This window comes from Taudactylus pleione, unplaced genomic scaffold (genome assembly GCF_031769625.1).
Source record: "Taudactylus pleione unplaced genomic scaffold, aTauple2 ptg000122l, whole genome shotgun sequence".
Lineage (NCBI taxonomy): Eukaryota > Metazoa > Chordata > Amphibia > Anura > Myobatrachidae > Taudactylus > Taudactylus pleione.
In genome coordinates this window covers 15028865-15051943 of record NW_028284524.1, presented here as the reverse complement: position 1 = coordinate 15051943, position 23079 = coordinate 15028865, and the positions used below count along the sequence as shown (strand labels likewise).

The 23079-nt window shown below is 44.7% G+C and overlaps 2 protein-coding genes across 4 annotated transcripts in view; one reads left to right on the top strand and one right to left on the bottom strand.

Moving 5' to 3' along the window:
- The first annotated feature begins 655 nt into the window (after positions 1-655).
- Positions 656-19873, top strand: LOC148524095 (uncharacterized). Of its 2 annotated transcripts, XM_088472380.1 has the most exons (4): positions 658-786; positions 3654-3843; positions 17158-17316; positions 19377-19873. In XM_088472380.1, exons 1-3 carry the CDS (start codon positions 732-734, stop codon positions 17306-17308), a joined length of 396 nt encoding a protein of 131 aa, XP_088328506.1. In that variant the 5' UTR covers positions 658-731; the 3' UTR covers positions 17309-17316; positions 19377-19873. The 2 variants fall into 2 exon arrangements, with proteins under 2 accessions (XP_088328507.1, XP_088328506.1); XM_088472381.1 differs by lacking the exon at positions 19377-19873 and having other exon boundaries at positions 656-786; positions 17158-19370.
- Positions 19720-23079, bottom strand: part of TMBIM1 (transmembrane BAX inhibitor motif containing 1) — a 59643-nt gene continuing 56283 nt past the window's right edge. For both annotated transcript variants that reach the window (XM_088472379.1, XM_088472378.1), the window contains exon 12: positions 19720-22719. In XM_088472379.1, the coding sequence (XP_088328505.1) occupies positions 22573-22719 (147 nt within the window). In that variant the 3' untranslated portion in view covers positions 19720-22572. The remainder of the gene's footprint in view (positions 22720-23079) is intronic.

The window sequence follows — 23079 nt, the reverse complement described above, 5'->3', positions numbered from 1 at the left end:
GGCCATCTTCACCAACCGCGTCCTGACTAAAGGTGCAACCATCGCGATCAATGGTTGCAATGGTGATCCCAGACTGCAACCTTGGTCGCAGCCTGGGATCGCAGATGCAGCAAGGAGATTTCAGGCACCTTCTGCTGCATTTGCATTTTAGAAAGGACAGAATTACAAAGCTGCTTGTGTATGGCTTTGCAATTCCATCCTATGCCAAATCAGGCCCAAAGTGCCCTGCGTTTTACTTCGCACAGTGGAGTCTATTCGTAGAGCAGGGAAAAGCTGTATTTTGCAAATATTTATATGTATTTTAATGAAATTAACAATGACTTTGTGCTTTTCAATAAATTACCCACGCCCCCGTACCACCATATTACGCTGGGCTTATGTTTTGGGCTTTATCAGATTGGGTTGGGCTTGTTTTGGGCTTGTTTTTCACTCGAGTAGCTTGTTTCTCATTTCAGAGTTGGCAACAGTGCTTGCAAGTATGTATCATTCATATTATCATATCATATTATCGGCTCCACATGAACACGAGACCTCCCCACTAGTGGCACAAGATCTTAATGAGAGAGCAGAGCAGCTGTAATAAATTGTGAACTGTGTTATTATAAGAATATAAGGTTTAATTCTTGACAAACAACGTCCGAAAGGCCGAAACTACAAATCCCAGTACACCCTGGGGCAGACAGGAAACGACATCACCAGCAACAGGAGGAGACGTTCAGACTGAGAGCAAGATGGCAGCGCCCTGTGCTTGGTTGCTGGTGTCAAACAGAGCTGGGAGGTGTTGTGGTTAGTGTGTTATCTGTGACACTACATACATGTTCAGTGTAATTAATGTGACATATTATGTACATGTATGCTTTAAGTCTTATCTGTTACTACATATTGAAATGTGGGCTTGTTATTTGCTCTGTGCTCTTAAAATCCATTTTGCAGCAGATAGAGATGATGATTTGGGACATGGTTCGGTCTAAAGTAAAGAGCTTTACGAGGGACATACTGTATATGTATGTACGACAGACATGTCATCTCAGTCCCTAAATGTTCCTTCTGCATTTAACACAGAGATTAGAGGTTAGAAATCTATCTGGGAGGACACACTGGGATTTGTAATCCTCTTCCACATCAACAGGAGGGCTAAAGCCCAGTAAATATCACACATTTATTTTTTTCTCTGGTAAAAAGATAACTAAAGGAAGTTTATATTATGAGCCTTGGATTGTGTGTATGTATAGAGAGAGAGAGAGAGAGAGAGAGCGACAAGTTTGCTGTTAAAAAATAAGCGTGACTGCAGTGTGATAAGAAACTAATACATAAAACTAATTTATATCCAGTGAATAACACATGTTAATGCATAACCATAATAAAATAATGTATGAAGTTTTGAGTAAAACCCAATACTTATTCAGAATAATAGTGCAATCTTATTAGAAAAATATTGAACATATATTGAGAACTAAAGGTGCTAGTGCAATAAATACCAATATAAAAAATGTGTATCAAAATAACAATTTATTATAAACAATTATAGGATTTCCACCTGATAGGCTAATAAAATCCCTTAAAATACATGATATAATAAAAAAGGCAGTGAAATAATGTTGGAAATTTAAAAATAGTAGCTTATCTGAATGAGAAAGAGAAGTAGTAGTCCAAAGTGCATGAAGTAGCAGCAAACACACCCAGCGCGTTTCGTCTATGACTTCATCAAGGGGACTACTACTAATAAGGGATTTTATTAGCCTATCAGGTGGAAATCCTATAATTGTTTATAATTGTTATTTTGATACACATTTTTTATATTGGTATTTATTGCACTAGCACTTTTAGTTCTCAATATATGTTCAATATTTTTCTAATAAGATTGCACTATTATTCTGAATAAGTATTGGTTTTTGCTCAAAACTTCATACATTATTTTATTATGGTTATGCATTAATAAGTGTTATTCACTGGATATAAATTAGTTTTATGTATTAGTTTCTTATCACGCTGCAGTCACGCTTATTTTTTAACAGCAAACTTGTCGCTCTACTGTCAATTTACACTTTGTCTATGGTTTCTCAAATACTTATACTAGTATTATATTATTGACCCAGAGCTGACGCCTATAAATCTGAGGCTTAGGTGCTATGTTTTTACACAACACAAACTTCTTTTCTCTAACTCACTTACCCACAAGTTTTTGCGCTTTATCCCCTATTTTCTCTCTCTCTCTGCCAATAAGGCATTGGTGATCTTTAAGAAAATGTTGGTTATTTAATTTTTGTGATGTAGCCCCCTTCTGTGCACAAATTACCTCTGTAAAATGGCTTTTACTTTGTATGAGGATTTATTAGTTGCTGGACATGGATGTCTAGTGTACTGATAATTATTGGCACAAAACATAGTTTATTTTCAGGGTGAGATTGAAGCTTGGAGGCAGCGCTTGTATGGGGTGTTCCTGGACAAGCCATGCCTGAGCAACAATTGAATTGCTCCGTCGGGCGCCCGGAATTGAGAGCCGCTGGTGTTAACTATTGATCGCCTCATTTATGCTTGATAATTTTCAGTACAGGTATTAGCCATATGCTCTATATGCTTGATGCAGTTCTTAGTATCTGTCATTAATCCATATGTACCATTGTTCTTCCATATGTATTGTCAAATGCTCTTTATATTTGATTTATGTAAAACCACACTTGCACTGTATTGTGTATGTAATTCTTGTGTAATTACTGGATGTATCACCTCACCTGCTCTCTCTATTATATTTAATTCTCAGTACCTGTCATTCTGTATGTACCACCTCATGTGCACTGTACGTTAGATGTAATTCTCATTATGTCATTATTTTGTATGTACCACTTCATTATTTTGTATGACAAACTGTCTATGCTGGATGTATTCTTGATGTACCTCTGCACTTTCACTGTATGTTGGATCTAATTCTCAGTGCCACCTAACATGCTCTGTATGCTGGATCTAATTCTCAGTGCCACCTCACCTGCTCTGTATGCTGGATCTAATTCTCAGTGCCACCTAACATGCTCTGTATGCTGGATCTAATTCTCAGTGCCACCTAACATGCTCTGTATGCTGGATCTAATTCTCAGTGCCACCTCACCTGCTCTGTATGCTGGATCTAATTCTCAGTGCCACCTCACCTGCTCTGTATGCTGGATCTAATTCTCAGTGCCACCTCACCTGCTCTGTATGCTGGATCTAATTCTCAGTGCCACCTCACCTGCTCTGTATGCTGGATCTCATTCTCAGTGCCACCTCACCTGCTCTGTATGCTGGATGTAATTCTCAGTTTTTGTTATTATTCTGTATGTATCGCCTTACATGATCTGCGTGTTGCATGTAATTGTCAGTACCTGGTACCACCTCACGTGCTCTATGGGGAGAAATTCAATTGTTTTGTGGGCGCACATTGGAGCATTTCAAGTGTTTTAAAAAAATAAACTATTAGAATCAGAGTGCGAAATTCCCTCTACCTGAAACTGTAATTCTATATACCTATGAAATGCCATACTAGGTTCAGGTGCAGTAAGCTACCCCTTCTTTTTCTTTTTTCCATTATTGATGTATCTCAGCCGCATGTATCCTATAAATCTTTTCTCTTAACTCTGCACCAGATATAAACCTAGATTTTCATCTTGTTGTTCCTATAGGCACTTTAATGGGAGCAGTATCGAGGAGGGTCAATGCCCTCAGACCATCCACAGCAGAAAACGTAAGGTCTCTGCATACCAAGCCCTCTTTGTGGGAACAGTTAAAGAGTGAGGATCCAGTGTACAGGGGCAGCATCCATGTCACAGGTGCCAAAGCACAAAATCCCATGAAAAAAGTGGGCATTGCCTGGTAAGGAGAATTTTTTTACAGGGGGCATAAGACATAACCTGAATTTTCCATATTTAGGTCACAAAAACATATTTATTATAGAGCTATTCCCTACCTCTTAAAATCTGCACAATTCCCTATAACGTCAAGGGTAGAAGGTCTAAAGGAGGCTGGTAATTAAGATGTCATGTCATGTTGGTATGCAGCTCACCAAATATCTCCTCGGTAGTGGGACTGTATTTAAAGATGGGAATTTTTGCCAAAATAAGCTCCTCCCATAATCCGACCAAATTGTACCCCAGGTTTTCTGCCTTTAATTTACATATGATAGAACACCTGAATTATGCATATATGTATATTGTATGTTTAAGTCCTGGTACCTCCCAAGTGCCATTCTGGCCTCATTTTACTGAGACATGTTCAAATTCCAAAAAGATTAGGGTCCAGTATGGATGAATATCACTTTGGTGAAATTGCATCTACAAAAGGGTACCAATAGAATAACACCCAAAGCACTGGGGGGAACCTTATTGATAAAAAAGAGATACAATTTGTAATATACTCTACAAAGCTGCCAACCAATGGTTGCAAGCCACAAAAAAACAGCAAAAAGAGAAATGGAATAACACTATGTGCAAAAGGAGAGCAGTGTATTTGGTGGATACAATAGAACCAAAGATAAAAAGATAATTGTTGGGCTTATATAAACCATTTACAATTTTATTGCATATACATAACCGAAAATAATTAAAAATGGAAAAAAAAAGAAACCATGTCTGACCCTCGTGTATAAAAGTGAACAAGACTCACTGATAGTTCATTGTAATCTGTTGTATAAAAAGAAGGTGGTCTAATATAGAGCACACAATATTTGTTAAAAATATCCACAAATTAGAAGATGGTATCCTTTTATATAGGATCATTTATGTCAAGCATGCATATGTCAATATGTTGCTTGGAACCAACTGTAATGTACATAAGGAAGTAATCTTGTCTTAAGGTGTCTCCTTTTGGGTGGTGTGGCTGTCCGGATACTGCGCCCAGCTGCTCTGGAGACTGCAGATAATAATGGTCCCATTACCTGTTAACCTGTGTTGCAGTTATCTGTGTCCAGCTGCAGTGTGGGAAGCTGTGCTGAAGGTATTTGGTGCTGTTTGCAACCGCTACAGCAGGGGTTCCCAACCACGATCCTCAAGGCACACTAAGGTTCTAAGGATAGCCATAATTGAGCACCGATGACTTAATTAGTACCTTGGTTTTTTTATTTAAATATCTGTGCTCAAGCATGGATATCACTAAAATCAGAACTGTAAGGGATGGATCACACATCCAACTAAACTCTCACTTACTCTTGTTTACCTTTATCCCACGAGTGTCAGATTAAAAGCGACTATCATTGCTGCTATTCCTTGTAGACACATTCTATTGGTTTGCAGAAACCTAATATCTATGTGATTATTGTATTACAATGTTTTTGTTTTATATGTTTACCAGCTGATATGCCCGGTTTCACCCAGGTAGACTTTAGATATTTAGTATTTCGTCTTCAGGGTCCATAGGGCTCCACAGGGAGACATTGGGCACCTACACCCCTGGAGGACCGGACACCAACAGCAAAGCTTTTCAATCCCCGGATGCTTCGGTCCTTCCCCCTATACCCCGCCCGCAGCCTGAGGGCACTTCAGTTTCGTTGGTGTCCGGCAGCGAGCTGGTCCACCATTATCATAGGAGACTGCCTTATGCTGCCCAAGCTTTTGTTTTTCTGATTGTATTTAATTTTTACTTCTACCAGAAGGGTGAGCAGCACCAGACTGTCCTGCGGACGTTCGTGCTGCCATCCCATCACCCCTCTGCGACGCCGTGATACACCAAGTCTGCTAGGTACTCCTGGCGAGGGGGAGTAGCTAGCAGGCTTCCCGGACCCCAGACTGCAGCCCGGAATCCAGGGGACAGGCAAGGCGGAACCCCGTTCGCAGGGCCCTGCATATTAGTGCAGTCTTGCCTCCGATCTCATGAGACAGACCGGAGGCGCTGATGTGGACACTGGGGAGGCAGCCCACTACTCCACTATACCACCAGGGCATTAACATACGGGCGCAGAGACATAGGCCGGGGGACTCGGTGGTTAACGTCAGCCAGGGGATAAGGCTATCTCCCTGCAGCCCCTCTCCCAGCTCAGGGTGCCATTCCACTGCGGTCCTGGTGTTCCCTGGGCTGCTCCTCCCTCACCCTCCGCCCGCTCAGACGCGCGGCAGCCATTTTAGGCAAGCAGTCTCCGGGAATCGCTGGGTCCAGTCTCCCTGTATACCTCTCCCAAGGGCCAGGTTTTACAGCGCTATATCTTACCAGCCACTGCGGTCTGTGTAGTTGATGATAGTGCCCATTGCAGACATGTAATGTTCTTTTCTGATTTGTATGCGACTTGTGGACCTAGCATTTTTTACATGAACTACCAGTGGCTAATCTATTATTGACCAGTGATTGAGGCCTTGATTCCCAGGTATTAAGGCTATATCTGTTAACAGAAACACTGGAGGTTCCATCTTTATGTATATACGTATTGATTGGAGTTGTGTATATAATAAAAACTTTATATTATTACTAAAATCTACCAGACTGAGGATTAAGGATTTTAATTCATTTGGAGTTAAATAAACCTTTATGGGCACGAACCAAGAGGAGTATGTGGTGAGTACATGTCCACTTACTCGGTAGAAGGAAACTGGGGGAAATCTTCTATGATAGAACATAAGGATAAAGTTTAAAGAAACCTTTGAGGGAACAGTAGCCTCTGTTGCATGGTGAGTACGAACCAGTCTGTATCTTACAGAGGGAGAGTCGGGAGAAAAAATGATACCGACAGAAAAGTGTGCCAAGTGAAGGCATTGATTAGTCTCCTAAATAGGACAGCGCTTGTGGATTACCTCAGACTTTTTGTGTCACATAGCATTGCATTTATTACCTTTATGAACATGAATAAAGGGAACCAGGAGGGGGGGCGCACTGTGCTGGTTTCATGTATGGCCTGTGTGTCCTCTTAGGACGCAAAGGATGGTTTGTGTGTTGTCTGTTATAAAGGACCACATCACCAGTCCAGTTTACCTGTCTCAGGATACCCAAGATGGCTCTTGTCCACTTTGTCCCAGGTAATGAAGCAGTTTGTGGATCGTATGGCTGCTCCCACAATGCCTCCTTGGATGGGGTGTCCACAGCATGCTATGTTTGCAACTCCTATGCATCCTTCCTGGAAGGATGTTTATGGCCATTCTAGTCAGAGTATGGCACCATCTAATGTTGAAAGCAGACCGGTAGTTAATAAGGCGCCTAAGCACAAGTTATCTTTCTACTTCAGGGTCCACAGGGTTGACCTTGGGGTATAGCTGGATCTGGATCCACGGGCACCACGCAGTTAAAGCTTTAGCTGCTCCCAGGATGCACTTGGCTCCATTCTCCACTATACCCCGCCCCCGAGCCACAGGCACCTCAGTTTAGTTGGTGCCCGGCCGGAGTCTGGTCAGGAGCAGCCCCCCAAAAAGGTTTTTTTTTTTTAAGAATCAGTTAATTAATTTTTTTGTTGGACTTGGCTCTTCAGAGCGGCAGCGACGGACTGTCTATACAGATGTCCACGCTGCCGCTCCTACTCTCCGCTTGCGCCTCGACGCCAGTACTGCACTGGGGATCACGGCGGGAGACCAGAGTCCGTACTAGTCGGACTCTGGGGACCTCCCTGGACTTCTGCCGGGGAGAAAAAGGTAAGCCACGTGTCGCTGGTTAGCGGCGGCTCGCAGGTGCCTTTTTAAAATGCAGTCCGTTGTCCCCCAGTTCGTGGGAACAGACCGGGGGTTGCTAGCTGTGGATAGAGAGGATTTAACACAGGATGGCCTGAGTGGACGGTGCCAGGTGGTCCCTGGTCCATCAAAACCCCTTATGGCGCAGGAACCACCATGGGCGATGTTTTCTCAGGTGCTGGTGTCTATTGCGGACCGTCTGTCGGTCCCGACTGCTGTCCCTACTAGGGCGTTGCCCCAGCCTACCATCCCCCATTCCCCGGCTGTCCCGCAATTATTGCAGTGTCCCCCTGGGTCTCAGTCTGTTGGTCCTTATGGGGGGTTACCTATGTATATACAGTCTACCCCTGTGACACAGCAGTCTGTGGTGCCTTTTCATGCCCCTGTGGCGGCTCCTCCACCCTGGGTGGATGTGCTCTCCAACTCAGTCCAAATTTGGCGGCCGCGTCTTCGGCATTTCAGTCGATGTTGCAGAGTGACATGCCTTCAAGGGCGTCAAAACGCACACTAATGGCGCAGGCGGCACATTTATCGGACACTGATGGGTCCTTGGATGATGGGGAGGTACATGACGACACTGACACCTCGGTCCAGGAGGTAGATACCAAGTCGTCCATTAATGTGCGGGCATTGGTTAGGGCCATTCTCCTAATAGAGGATGAGGCACCAGCTCCTAAGTCGAAGTATCCTAGTTTCAAAAAGGCTAAGGTGGTTTCTGCGGTGTTTCCCCTGTCTGATCAATTGACGGATCAAATGGCGGTGGCTTGGCAGGCGCCCAGTAAGAGATTCTTGCCTCAGAAGCTGTTGGCTGCTAATTATCCTTTTCCTGAGGCACATTGTAAAAAATGGGAAACTCCACCGGCGGTGGATTCCCATGTCACCCGCTTAATCAGGAGCGCTATTCTGCCATTACCGTCTATATCCTCGCTGAAGGATCCCACGGACAGAAAAGTTGAGACTTGCTTAAAGTCCATTTACTCCCTCTCGGGCGGTGGCCCACCCGTCCGTCCATGGCCATCTCCTTGGTGGCCAAGGCCTTTGAGGGTTGGGCCAACGCATTAGAGGATACTTTTCCGGACGATGCTCCGGATGTCCAGAGAGCGTTGTTAGGACAGATGAGACGCTGCTTCCTACATTGAGAAGCTTCTTTGGATGCTAGTCTGCTGACCTTTCGAGTATCGGCTGCAGCAGTGTCTGCCCGCCGATCCTTATGACTGAGGTCCTGGAGAGCGGACGCTGATTCAAAGAAAGGCCTGGAGGCCTTACCCTTTAATGGAGAATTGCTATTTGGTCCGGACTTGGACAAAATAGTGGATACCCTGGCTAAATCCAAGTCAGTTTTCCTCCCTTCAGTTGCAATACCTGCCAAGGTCCGGAGCTCGGCCTTTCGTTCCTTTCGGGTTCAGGTTAAGGCAAAAGGTCAATCCTTCCCGAGGCAGTCGACGGCTAAGCCCACCTCTAAACCCAAAAAGCAAGCTTGGAGTGCTAGGCGCCCTTCTTCCAAACAGGAAGATAAGCCGTCCGCCTGATGGGACGGGCCTCCCTCTGGGGGACCCCAGAGTGGGAGGCCGACTTCTTAAATTCGCCCAACGCTGGCTCAGTACCACCACAGACGCCTGGGTTCGAGAAGTGGTCTCCCAGGGGTACGCCCTGTCTTTTCGGACAGACCGCCCCATCAGTTTTTCTGCACGAGTCCTTCTCAGGACAAAACCAAGGCTATGCAGATTCAGGTAGCTATAGAGTCCTTGCGGACTGCAGGGGTCATTGTACTAGGGGTACTACTCTACGCTGTTTCTGGTGCAGAAACCCAATGGCTCCCATCGCCCCATCCTCAATTTGAAGTCTCTGAACAAGTTTCTCAGAGTTCCCAAGTTCAGGATGGAAACTTTGCATTCCATCATTCTGGCGATGGAACTGGGGGATTACATGGTCTCCCTGGATATCCAGGATGCGTGCCTGTAGCGACTTCACATCAGCGGTATCTGCGGTTCGCTATATTACACCATCACTACCAGTTCAGAGCTCTACCCTTTGGTCTCTCCACAGCACCGAGGGTGTTCACCAAGGTGATGGCGGTTATGGCTGCCCACCTTCGGAGCCAGTGTGTACGGCTGTTACCGTATCTGGACGACCTCCTCTTGCTGGCGAGCTCCCACGGAGGTACTGCTTCAACATCTCCACCTGACAATCGTTTGTCTGCAAGCGCACGGGTGGTTGATAAACTGGAGAAAGTCCTCCCTGATTCCATCACAGCGGATGGTTCATTTGGGGGCCCTGTTAGACTCTCGTCAGCAACGGATCTTTTTGACTCCGGAAAAGGTCTCCTCACTACAGCTACGGATACACAGTTGCCTGAGCAGTGGCAGAGTGTCGGTACACTCGGCAATGAGAGTTCTCTGGGGTCCATGGTGTCGGTATTCGACATGGTGGAATCTGCCCAGTTCCATTCACGGCCCCTGCAGAGGCTGATTCTATCGGAATGGAACGGGTTACCACACTGGATCCGGTCTCAGATGCTGATATTGTCTCCGGAGGTACGGCTGTCCCTGGCTTGGTGGCTGCAGACAGCCCATCTCCTTGAAGGGCGCCCCTTTTGGATCCCAGACTGGGTTCTGCTCACGACGGATGCCAGTCTCTGGGGTTGGGGGGCGGTGACAGGCTGGTCACTTCAGGGCCGCTGGACAGCAGAGGAAGCGGCTCTTCCCATCAATATTCTGGAACTGAGAGCCGTGAACTCTACAGTCATCTGGCACCGCTCTTCAAGGAAGGGCAGTACAGGTGCAATCCGACAACGCCACCACGGTGGCGTACATCAATCACCAGGGAGGAACTCGCAGCAGGGCTGCGATGGCGGAGGTGTCTCACATCCTAACTTGGGCGGAGTGCTACCTTCCAGCGATCTCGGCAGTCTTCATCCCCGGAGTCCTCAATTGGGAAGCGGACTTCCTCAGCCGTTACGACGTGCATCCCGGGGAATGGTCGCTTCATCCAAAGGTATTCCAACTACTCGTGGACAAATGGGGGCTGCCGGAGCTGGACCTGATGGCCTTTGGTCACAATTACAAGTTGCCCGTGTACGGGTCAAGGACAAGGGACGCCGGCGCCAGCCTGGTGGACGCTCTGTCGGTAAAATTGACGTTTCAGCTGGCATATCTGTTCCCTCCGATATCCCTGCTACCTCAGGTCCTGCGCAAGTTCAAACAGGACGGGAGCACTCTGGTACTGGTGGCCCCAGTGTGGCCAAGACGTCCGTGGTACTCCAATCTGCGGAGCCTGTCCATCGACGTTCCGTACCTTCTACCTTAGCGGCGGGACCTGTTGTCTCAAGGGCCCTGCCTTCACCCAGATCTGGGTCGACAGTCTTTGACGGCGTGGCTCTTGAGACAGCCGTACTAAGGTCCCGGGGCTTTTCTAGCTCTGTTATTACCACCATGCTGAGGGCACGCAAGCCTGCTTCCGCACGGATTTACCACAGAGTGTGGCACACTTACTTTCAGTAGTGCGAGTCCAGCAACTATGATCCCCAAGTGTTCAGGGTTTCGAGGATTCTGGCTTTTCTTCAGTCGGGTCTGGACTTAGGATTACGTCTTTCCTCACTGAAGGTGCATGTGCCTGCTTTATTGGTTTGGTTTCAACGCAGGCTTGCTACTTTACCGGACGTGTACACCTTTTTCCAGGATGTTCTAAGACTCCAGCCACTCTTTGTGCCTCCTGTGGCCCCATGGGATTTGGCGGTGATTCTTCGGGCCCTGCAGGGTCCTCCTTTTGAGTCTGTGGAGCTCAAGTGGCTAACGTTCAAGACTGTTCCTCCTGGCAATTGCTTCAGCTAGGAGACTATGAGAATTGGGGGCACTTTCGTGTTGCCCTCCTTTTCTGGTTTTTCACTAGGACAGAGCAGTGCTTCGTACTCGTCCTGATTTTCTGCCTAAGGTGGTTTACAAATTCCACATTAATCAGAAAATTGTTGTTCCAGCTTTTCAGTCACCTGATCTTTCGGCTGGAGAGGCTTCCTTAGATGTTGTCTGGGTTCTCAGAGTTTGTGGACCGGACCGGTTCCATTAGGAGGTCTGATTCGTTGTTTGTCCTCTTCGGTTTTCACAAGAGGGGTTGGCCTGCCAACAAAAACACTTTAGCCAGTTGACTTAGTTCTGTTATTTGTGAGGCTTATACACAGGAAGATTTACATGTTCCAGCCTCTGTTAAGGCTCATTCCACTCATTGAGGTTCTTTGCATTTGACACCTTTGCCTCTCAGGATGCATCCTTCAGGCGCAGGATTCTCCTTTCTGCACAGGAGCGTTACCGCCCTTAGTTGAACTGCTTTGGGACGTCCCCAAGGTCAACCATGTGGACCCCCTATGGACCCTGAAGTAGAAAACAAGAGATATGGTAAGAACTAACCTTTGTTATCTCTGTTTCTATGAAGTTCATAGGGTCCACAGGGCGCCCGCCCTGACGCACCTGGCTTGATATGGGCTGTGTGGCTGGTCACCAGTTTTCAGTCTCCCATTTCTGCGTGTATGGTTCTTGTGTGTTCCAGTCTTCCTTCTCTCTGTTTAGTCTCCTCCTCCGGCTTGGCTGCTTACCAACTGAGGTGCCTGTGGCTCGGGGGCGGGGTATAGAGGAGGATGCACCCAAGTGCATCCTGGGAGCAGCTAAAGCTTTAACTGCGTGGTGCCCGTGGATCCATATCCAGCTATACCCCAAGGTGAACCGTATGGACTTTGTAGAAACAGAGATAACAAAGGTAAGTTCTTACCATAGCTCTTGTTTTTATCCGTCTGCTCAACATATGGATTCAGACGTATCATCAGAGGAATCAGATGATGCACAGGGTTCCTCTCCCGAGGAGGAAGGCCATCCATCCACAGTGGATGTTCCTCCTTTGGTGACGGCAGTTAAATCAGTCCTAGATATTCAGGTTGATAAACCAGCTCATAGTAAGAAGGCTCCAATGTTTAATCACCACCGGAAGGTGGCCAAAACGGAACAGCTCACTGAGCTTATGGATGAGGCATGGGGTAACCCGGATAAACTATTTTATGTGAATGAACGATTATCATCATTGTACCCTTTCCCAGCTTCTGTATGTACTAAGCGGGAGGTACCTTCTACTGTGGATGCTCATGTAACTCATTTATTCAGAAATGCTACATTGCCTATTCCATCAGTATCTTCTCTGAAGGATTCCACAGATAAGAAAATTATGTCTTAATGCAATATTTTCATCATCTGCAGCTGTTACTCGTCCAGCTATGGCTGGAGCCTGGGTAGCCAAAGCTGTTGTAGAATGGATGGGGACACTGGAAGACTCTCTACCAGACGCTACCAAAGAACAGAGGATGTATTTCTCCCACATATGGGAAGCGGCTTCCTATCTGGGAGGAGTTGCGGTAGATTCTGGAATTTTAGCTTCTAAAGCATCAGCAGCTTCAATAGTGGCACGTAGAGCCCTTTTGGTTAAGATCCTGGAAAGCTGATACAGGATCGAAGAGGGCACTAGAAGTCTTACCTTTTGTATGGAAAGGTAATTTTCTTCTTCGGGTTCCACAGGAATTACCTTGGGATATGTGGTTGGAGTGATCCAGGCACCAAACAGTTAAAAGTTTTAGCTCCCAGGATGCACTGGGTCCTCCTCCATATATACCTAGCCCCTGGCTACAGGCACTCAGTTTTTTGCTTGGTGCGCAGGATCAGTGCACCTTGTACAGGGGACTGCTTCGGCAGTCCCAAGTAGGTTTTTTTTTTCCAACTACCAGCGCCGCAGCACCAGTGAGGAGACTAGTGATTTCGGCGGGTGCCAGTGGTTTGATAGTTGCTGGGCCCGGGACTGCAGCCGGGGAAACATCGGGGATGCATGTAAGGTGGACCACGTTCAGTCCGTACCTCCGGCAGTGGAGGCCGCTGTTGTGGGGAACCAGGGACGACTGCTTCTCCCACTAGACCACCGGGGCATAAAATTCTGGCGCCGGGGACAGTGTAAGAAGCCATTGTGCCCGGTGGATCAACATAGCCTAAGGGAGGTAGGCTCTCCCCGGCAGCCCCTCCCCCAGCCCAGGCGCTGGTCCAGAGACTAAGTTTCCCGCGTCTGGGTTGCTTCTCCCTGTTATGAGTCTCCCAGAGACCACTTTCAGGTGCTCTACTGTAGGCGAGTCTCAGGAGGTTTGGTCAGTCTTCCTGTATACCTCTCCTTAGGTGGCCAGGTTATACAGAGCTCAATATCCTACTAAGGTTTCGTGCTTTTCGTAGTTGACTAAGAGCTTATTGCATATAGACAGGTTCATTCATGTGCCTAGGTTTCATATGGAGACTCTACGGTCAATTATGCTGGCAATGGAACCTGGGGATTTCATGTTTCCCTGGACATATAGGATGCATATCTGCATATACTTATTGTACTATTCCACCAAGGGTTTCTGAGTTTGACTGTTCGTCAGTGACATTACTATTGCCCTTTGGTCTGTCCACAGTCCCTCGGGTGTTCACTAAGATAATGGCAGTCATGACTGCTCCTCTGAGAAGGTGACAGCATACTGCCATACTTGGATGACCACCTGATATTGGCACAGTTTCCAGATGTTTTACAACATCATCTCAGACTAACGATTGCCTGCCTACACAGACAAGGCTGGATCATAAATTTGGAAAAAGTCATCTCTTTCTCCAGTATAGCATATGGTACATTTAGGTGCACTCCTGGATTCTCTGGCACAAAGAATATTTCTGCCAGGAGACAAGATAATCGCCCTACAATTAAGGGTTTGCAGATTTCTCTGCAATCAGACGGTGTCTATCCACTCAGCAATGCAGGTTCTGGGGTCCATGATGTCCACCTTCGACATAGTGGATCATGCTCAGTTGCACTCCAGACCACTTCAACAGCTGATCCTCTCCTTTTGGAGCGGGGAGTACCAGTCAATAAAGTCACAGACGATCCGTCTTTCTCCAGTAGTTTGGCTTTCCCTCTCACGGTGGTTGCAGACGTTTCGTCTGAACATGAGTCGGCCCTTCTGGATTCCAGATTGGGTGCTCCTCACTACGGATGCCAGCCTTCGCGGATGGGTCGTCACACCTTTCAGGGAAGATGAACAACCAAGGAGGGTCACCTATCCATAAACATCCTGGAACTTCGTGCAGTATTCGGAGCACTCGTTCAGGTGCAGGATATACTGAAGGGCAGGCCTGTCCAGATACAGTCTGACAACGCAACCGCAGTAGCCTACCTCAACCATCAAGGAAGTCTGGCTGCCATGGCGGAAGTGACAAACATTCTGGTCTGGGCAGAATGTCATCTTCCAGTAATCCCGGCAGTATTAATACCAGGAGTCCTCAACTGAGAAGCGGACTTCCTAAAGTCGTCATGATATACACCCCGGGGAATGGGCTCTTCATCCAGATGTCTTTCAGATCTTAGTGGACTATGGGGACTCAGAGGTAGACCTCATGGCCTCAGGCTACAACCACAAGATTCCTTGGTCCGGATCCAGAGCCTGGGATCCCGCAGCCGATTTTGTGGAAACTCTAGCAGTGAAGTGGGACTTCAAGCTAGCGTATCTTTGTCCTCCGATCTCCCTCCTCCCAAGGAAGTATGATCCTAAAGTGTTCAGGATTTCCAGGGTACTGGCTTTTCTTCAGGTGGGGTTAGACAGCGGTCTTCGCCTGGCCACTTTGAGAGTGCAGGTTTCTGCACTGTCAGTCTGATTCCAGAGGAAGATTGCCTCATTACCAGTAGCACCGTGGGATTTGTTGTTGGTTGTTGAGTGGCTACAAGCTCCCCCATTTGAACCCCTGGACTCTGTAGATTTGAAATGGTTGACAGCAAAGACACTTTTTCTCCTCGGTATCTCTTCTGCACGCAGAGTCTCTGATTTGGATTTTTCACCAGGATAAAGCTGTTCTTCGCACAAGGGAGGTTTATCTTCCTAAGGTAGTGTCCCGTTTTCATGTGAATGCACAGATTGTAGTTCCAGCTTTTCAGGCTCCAGATCTTTCTGTAGGTGAAGCCTCCCTGGATGTATTTTATTCTAGTTTTATGTGGAGCGTACAAACTCTGTTAGGAAATCGGATGCTCTTTTTATATTATATGGTTTTCACAAACGAGGATGGCCAGCTAGCAAGCAGACTCTGGCGAGATGGCTATGCATGACTATCTCTCAGGTGGGCAGACAGGCTGATCTCTCTGTCCCAAGCACGGTGACAGCAGATTGTACTCTGTCTGTAGGGCCACCGTGTGCACTTAGTCGTGGCGCCTCTGCTGAACAGTTGTGTAAGGCAGCCACGTTGTCTTCTGTCCACACTTTTTTCTTAGGTTCTATGCTTTTGATACTTATGACTCTCAGGATGCTTCCTTTGGGCAACGAATTCTCCTTTCTGCTCAGGAGCATCCCCCACCTTAGGGGAACTGCTTTAGGACATCCCCATGGTATCTCTGTGAATCCCTATGGACTCTGAAGAAGAAAATTAGAGTTAGACTTACCTAGATAATTCCTTTTCTTTGAGGTCCATAGGGTACCCACTCTGACGCACCTGGCTGCATGGGTAATTTTTTTTTTTTTCTTTCGGTCACAGATTCCCTCATCTTGTGTAATTGTTTTTCTTTCCTTCTCCTGCCTTGATACTTGTTTACAAAACCGAATGCCTGCGGCTAGGGGCGGGGTATATATGGAGGAGGACCCGAGGCATCCTGGGAGCTGAAGCTTTAACTGTTTGGTGCCTGGATATCTCCAACCACAATATCCCCATGGTATCTCTGTGGACCATATGGACCTCAAAGAAAAGGAGTTATCTAGGTAAGTCTACTATAACTCTAAACTTTAATTTCCTTCATCCCATTTTAACTTAATTTACGTGCTTAGTTCATTTAATGCCTCTGGGGTAAAGGAGAGTTGTAGTATCCATTTAAATAAATTTTGACTTGAAGGTGTTATAAGACGTATCTAAACCTACTTTCAGGTGCTAGGATCACCAGGCTGCTGAGTGATCTCACTCTGGAGCAGACCACATAGAACTGCCCATGTGAGAAGCACTCCTTCATCAAGTCAATCCATGCCACCTTCAGCAACTGCCCCTGGTACTTGTTGATGGTCATTGTAAAACAGACCTAGTTAGCACGGTGAAAAAATCAAGGGGTGCCACAAATGGTGCATTAAAAATATAAATGCCAAAATGTATGTTTTTTTTTTTTTTAAGACCCTGGGTTAATGTACTTATCAAACCAATGTGGTATAAATGCTCCTCAAATATGGTCTTGTTTTGAAACAGGTTGGTTCTCAGGACTTCTATAGGTGTAAGTACTGTACCTCCAAGAAATGAGATCACAGATGGTGTAGTGTGTTTATACACTCACAATATTGGGTTATACTTACAATATAATATCTTTTTCATCTATGGTTAAGTAGTTGCAATTGTAGTAGAGGGGTCAGTGGTTTACCCTTGGCTATTTCATTTATTATTGTAAATGGCGGTCTGCAATCTTGCAGAATGTGTACAGGTGCCAGCTGTTTAGATAACACTGTGTCCACTATTTATACCATTATTTTTTAACACAGGGCTATCGGCTTTCCATCTGGCATCCTGCTGTTCATGCTGGCAAAAAACAAGGTTGACAAGCGACGCCTGGAGCAGATGAAAGCCTGTCAGAGGATGAGAGATGCCAATAAGGGCGAATACAACAGCGAAAGGTTTAACAAGTCTATGTAGCGGACACTGTGAGTTGTGTTGGAACAGAAGACTGGAAAAGCTGGTCTTTCCATTGGGGACCTGACCCTGACCCTGAGACTGCACTGAACAATCCAGATTAGCAGCCTTCTGGCAGTGTGTGTGTGTGTATTCTAATAATATAGATTTTTTTTTTTTTTTCCTTTTGATGCACCTTTTGCCAGCTAAAGTAAGGGTTCAGTTCCCTGTATTGTAGACTTAACATTGCAGAAACCTCTGAGTGTCTTGCGGATAGCAGTGACCAGAATCCAATCATTTGTGACGTGGGTGGATGATCAGGCTGTAATCCAATTATACAGTCATTAGTTGGGAGAGCAGCTGCTATCTGTGTCTCTAAAAAAAGAAAACCTTCTACTAGCTTTGCTTGGTGAGCTTAAATTCCTCCAAGGAAAATAAATCAAAACATTTCTTCCTGTATTGATGAATCAGAATGTGTTCTTGCAGATCTAGGTTTTTTTGATGAATTGGTTTGATTAATATAGGTCCATGTACATTGCTGTTCACCAGCGCCCCAATCTACACTGATGGAAAGCAATATGAAAAGCCGCCAGCCATGGATCTCACACGTCTGCTGATTACTCGATCTCTCCAAATTATAAATGGGTCAAGATGTAGATTGTCTTTATTAACATAAACGCTTTCATGTGATTAGTAACCGGTACGATAAATCCTCTGTATTTCATGACCACAGTCCCTTCCTCAGAGGGGTGGCGTTTTCTGTCCCACAACAGTTATACACCTATTATAGAAGTGTGTGACAAATGTAGGAATGCTGTGGGTCTTTTGAGCCTATTCATGAAAATTAGGAGTTTAAAATGATCCCTTATAAGTGCATGAGAGAAGTTTGGACAATGTAGTGAATTAGAAAACTGCCCTATTGTATGCCATAGCTCATAGCAGTCAGTGGGAACAATAGGCTGATAAGTATGAAGTAAACTGATTGCAGTTCTGTATACACCACAATTAGGTAACCTGCTACAGCCCAGCTTCAGTGGGACTACAGGTTCCAGCATGTTGGTCATAATAAAAAATGTAATATGACAAGAAGAGGAAGTGTGATTTTATATATTTATTTATTTTTTTCCCTGAGACTAACATTTGGGATGTTTTCACTTACCCAATCCTTTGTGAAACCAATAATGGAGGTTTGGGGAATTGTTTTTATTGGCCAGTGATGGGAATAGGGAGTGTGTATATTTTGTTCACTGAAAGCTGTGGTGCCCAAACTTTCTTGAATCACTGCCCAGTAGAGTATCAGCAATTTATTCGCGTCACCCCTAAGCCAAATGTTTCTTATTGATAAATTTATCAGAAATTATTAAATTAAATGCTTACCTGTCATCCTTGGGGTCCGTTATGTGGTGTGGACAGGGTTGCACTTCTGTTTGTCCACATTTTATGAGTGACCATAGATAATTTGATTTGGTCCTGGATCACCAACCCGTGGCACCCCTGCAAGTGACTCGCAGTATCCAGTTTGGGAACCACTGACATAAAGCATATTCTGTCAGAGGTGTCCCATACATTCCATAGAGCAGGGCGTGTGATGGGAATAGGGAGTATATGTATTTTGTTCAGATAAAGCATATTGTCAGAGGTGTCCCATACTTTCCACAGAACCCCACGGGCCAGAGAATGGGACACAGGGTTGAAAAGTACATTGTAAAGGCCGGTACACTAGATCAGGGGTAGCCAACCTCGGTCCTTGAGAGCTACTAACAGTTCACATTTTTCATACCACCCAGCAGGTGCACAGGTGTATTCATTACTAACTCATTTGAAAAGATGGAGCTAATTATTTCACTTGTGATTCTGTGAGGAGACCTGGAAAACATGCACTGTTGGTAGCTCTCAAGGACCAGGGTTGGCTACCCCTGCACTAGATGATGTCTAGTGTGTACCGACCTTCTTAGCATTGGCAAGTGCGTATGATGAGATATCGTCTAGTGTGTACCCGGCTTAAGACACCTATTATAAAAATATACTTAATTTGAACAAAACACTCTCCCAACTTGCTCAAAATGATTTTTTTTTTTTTTTTTATCTAAAGGGATCTGTCCAGCCCTGTCTGCATTAACTGAAAGCAGGAGTCCATATATAGAACAGAGGGAACTCCAGCTACTGTGGATCTACAATATGTCCTCTACCAGGAATAAAAAAACAAGTGTAACGTTACAGTTCAATTAAAGAAAAAAAAATGTGCAATAAAATGTGTATCCCTTTTAAGAATTGTAAAATTATGGGAAGTATAAATTTCCATTTATTTTTTAATCAGAGTACTTTCAGGCTGCTAAAAAAAAATAAAAAAATAATTTATATTTATAAAGATAATTTTGTCCCGCTTTTAAGTTTCCCACCAGTCTCCATTGTAATAATGAGTCAAGAAAACCAGCTGAAGTAAATAAACTTTATTTGCTCAATATATGAAAGAGAAAGAAATGTGCATGTTTCACACTCGGCACATATTGTAACCGATCCCTTCCCACCCCATCCTATAGTAATGTGTCATGATAATGGACACAGAATACCTTTTTGACCTCTGGTTATTACATATTAGGGACTCTGTGTGTGATTAAAATCCTGCTGCTTGTGGCAGGATCCCTATAGCCACCCAATCTGTGGCTAAAAAGGTGACCCTACTCCTAGATAGAGCACTGCTTTACACACTGACCCTTTGTTCCCAGTGCACAGGACAGAGCCAATGTAACAAATTCTCTGCTTCGCTGTGATAGACATAGAATGTAACAAATAAATACAAAGTAACGCAACATTTTACTATAACCATAATCTTCTCATATCAGAGTCCTTTAACTCCACTATTAGTAAATGTCGAAATATGTTTTTCTTCACTACTCACCATTTTATTTTATTTACATGGTTCAATAATTTCTCTGAGATCAAATGGATTATATAAGATAGTGCTGCTGGGTAAATGGCACTTAAAAATAATAATAAATGAATACACATTATCAATACTTGACCTATATATCATACATGTATATAGCATTGTTGGTAGGTATATCATTAGCACTAATAAACCAAAATAATTGTTTTGCTAATATTTTGGCAGGTAATGTACAATATCCCGAGTCAGTAGAGGGTGCTATATACTAGCTGACAGGAGACAGCACCACCCACAGGCCTTAGTAAGGTACAGCACATGCCATTTAAGCAAACTGGTGTTATTGCAGTTACACTAAAATGTGCAATAGAAAACAAATGACACTCTTCTATTTACAAAGAATCTGAAGATTATGAATCTATAAAAATTGCGTTTATTTTGACTGGCCTTACAACTAGACCTCTACAACATAGACTAATGCCCTTTCAGTGCTGTGTAGCCAACTTATTTAGAGGAGTGCAGGTTTTAAAAGCAGCCATTTTGTGGGCTGAATGAATATTCATTGAGACTAGAGCCAAGCTATTATTTAGAAATAATGGATGCTTTCGTGAATCTGCGATGTTCCTGTTTCATAGGGAATTGTAAGACAGCATTCTTGTGAATATTTGCTTTAGCCTACAAAATGGCTGAACCACTGTGTAGGTGACCTGCACCGGAGAACTAAAACCTCCTGTAAAACAGAAATGCACATAATAACTGAGCCTTGAGCAATTGGTACAGAGCATATGCAGTTTTCTAAAGTTGGCAATAAGGCACATAGGGTGTCATATGCTATAACTACATTGAAGAGAAATGTCAGTCACTGCTGTGTGGGCCACACAATGGGGTTTATACATTTGTGTCTGAAGCAATGTGACAGTGTATAAATATGGGTGCTTATTTTGCACTAGTGGTACATTATGTGCAAGCTACACTCACCGCAGACCCCTCCAAATAGGGATCACTGATCCCTATAGTGAATGGTAGCATTTCACAGAGTTTACCATTTGCCAAACAGTTAATATGTAGCAGTACTGCTGTTCTCTGTTAAAAAGATTACTCTCCACTTTAAATCATCTTAATTGGAATATACTACAGGTGCAAACTATATACCCATGTGTTTCCATTCTAAATCTGTGGTGTACCACAGGCAATATACAAACTATGTGTGTCAGAGTAGTCCTTGCAGTGATACATATTATACTCATTCAAACAGGTACAAGAAAGTCACTTACATTTATATGCACGGAGTAAACAGAAATTCCTTTTCCCTAACTTGTTCTGTTGGTTTAGACCAGGGATGGGGAACCTCCTTCCCCGGGGGCCTTATAAGGCCCTCGGTATCATTTGTTCTGGCCCTCAGAGCTTTTTTTGTGCTAGCCTCATTTGGCTAGCAGGGTGCCTAGAATGGCACACTGCAGCCAGAATCTATACAGCAGTGCTACCTGGAGCATCCTTAGGATGTTTCAAACGGTCACCACGCTGCCCTTACAACTCCCCAGAACATGCTCAGGATGTTCCAGGCATTGCTGTAATCACCGGCGATTATGGCCCCACCCCCATGTGACATCACACGGAGGGGGCATGGCCTAGACCAGGCCCGCAAATAATGTTATATATATATATCAAAATGGCCCTCGGTAGAAAAAAGGTTGCCCACCCCTGGTTTAGACCATTAACTATTGAATGGATTACCTCATGTGAATCCAAACATGCAACACATACAGACTGCATTGTAATGAATTCATGTACATGTTGCATTTTTTACATCGCTGATCCACATGTGAACTAACTGCAGCACAGTCATGTACTTTGTGTCCAAGTGCCCTCACTGCAAAATAATATGGTTTGATAAATACAAGATATGCACCGGCTGTTCATATGGGAAATTCACCCACTAATTAGGCCAATGATACCAAAAGTACCTGGTGCTATGGGCTAAAATGCCAATTTTCTGGACTATGAAATAGACTGTGTATTGATGGCACATAGCAGATTGAAAGGAACATTTTGTAACAGCAAAAGACAGACTTTTTGAAGTGTCTATGTCTATCCTACAACTATGAACAAGACACAACTGGTAGGTTTGTAACTTTTTTCTATCTTAGCAGTGCAATAAGTTTTCCAGAGTTTTAGCAAGTAAGTAGCACCATGGCTCCTTAATAAAATGTAATGATAGGTTTAGAGAAAAGGGTTAAACATGTAATATTGGCCATGGCCTTCACGAAGTACTACTCTCTCTAAGGTGGATAGAACAGAGCATTAGCCCTTCTGTAGGGGCAAAAAACACCTGGAGCCTCACTAGAAAAAAAAAAAAATATATAAGAATTTCAGACCACTGAGACCCTGCAGGAAGGAGATTGTTCTACGTTCTGCTGCCCACGATCTGCAGCAAGTTAATGAAAATGTAGACAATATCTGTGTAAATCTGCATGGCGCCATAGATATACTCTTCCGGACTGATGGCGTGTTTCCTGTTCCCGATCACCAGCTGAGTGTCATATGCCAGAAACTGTCATGGAAACGAGATGAAAGTGATTAGAACAGAAAAAGATCACAGGAAGCCACTCTGCACTTTTATTAGCAGTGCACGCAACAAACTACTTTAGATAATATCATACATCACACATAATGAAATATAGGGAAAGGTTTAGAAGATGTAGTGCAGTTTGGAGAAATGGGCCAATAAAGCTGAAATGCAAATGATACAAAACGAAAACATCGATTTAATTCGACTTTTGTGTACACCCCTATAGTCCTTACAGTGTTCCGGTCATGGTTATGGGGGTCATTTACAATAATGGCTGCCGCCATCCACATAGCAAATTAAAGGGGGTCCCCCCTTCTTCTGATCTGCTCATCTCTGGATAGA

What these genes read in the sequence shown, in the direction of transcription:
- LOC148524095 (XM_088472380.1), top strand. Translation starts at nt 732, where the DNA reads ATGGCAGCGCCCTGTGCTTGGTTGCTGGTGTCAAACAGAGCTGGGAGG. An exon ending in CAGAGCTGGGAGGTGTTGTG is followed by an intron (nt 787 to 3,653) that starts GTTAGTGTGTTA and finishes TTGTTCCTATAG; the next exon opens with GCACTTTAATGGGAGCAGTA. An exon ending in AAAAAAGTGGGCATTGCCTG is followed by an intron (nt 3,844 to 17,157) that starts GTAAGGAGAATT and finishes TTTTTAACACAG; the next exon opens with GGCTATCGGCTTTCCATCTG.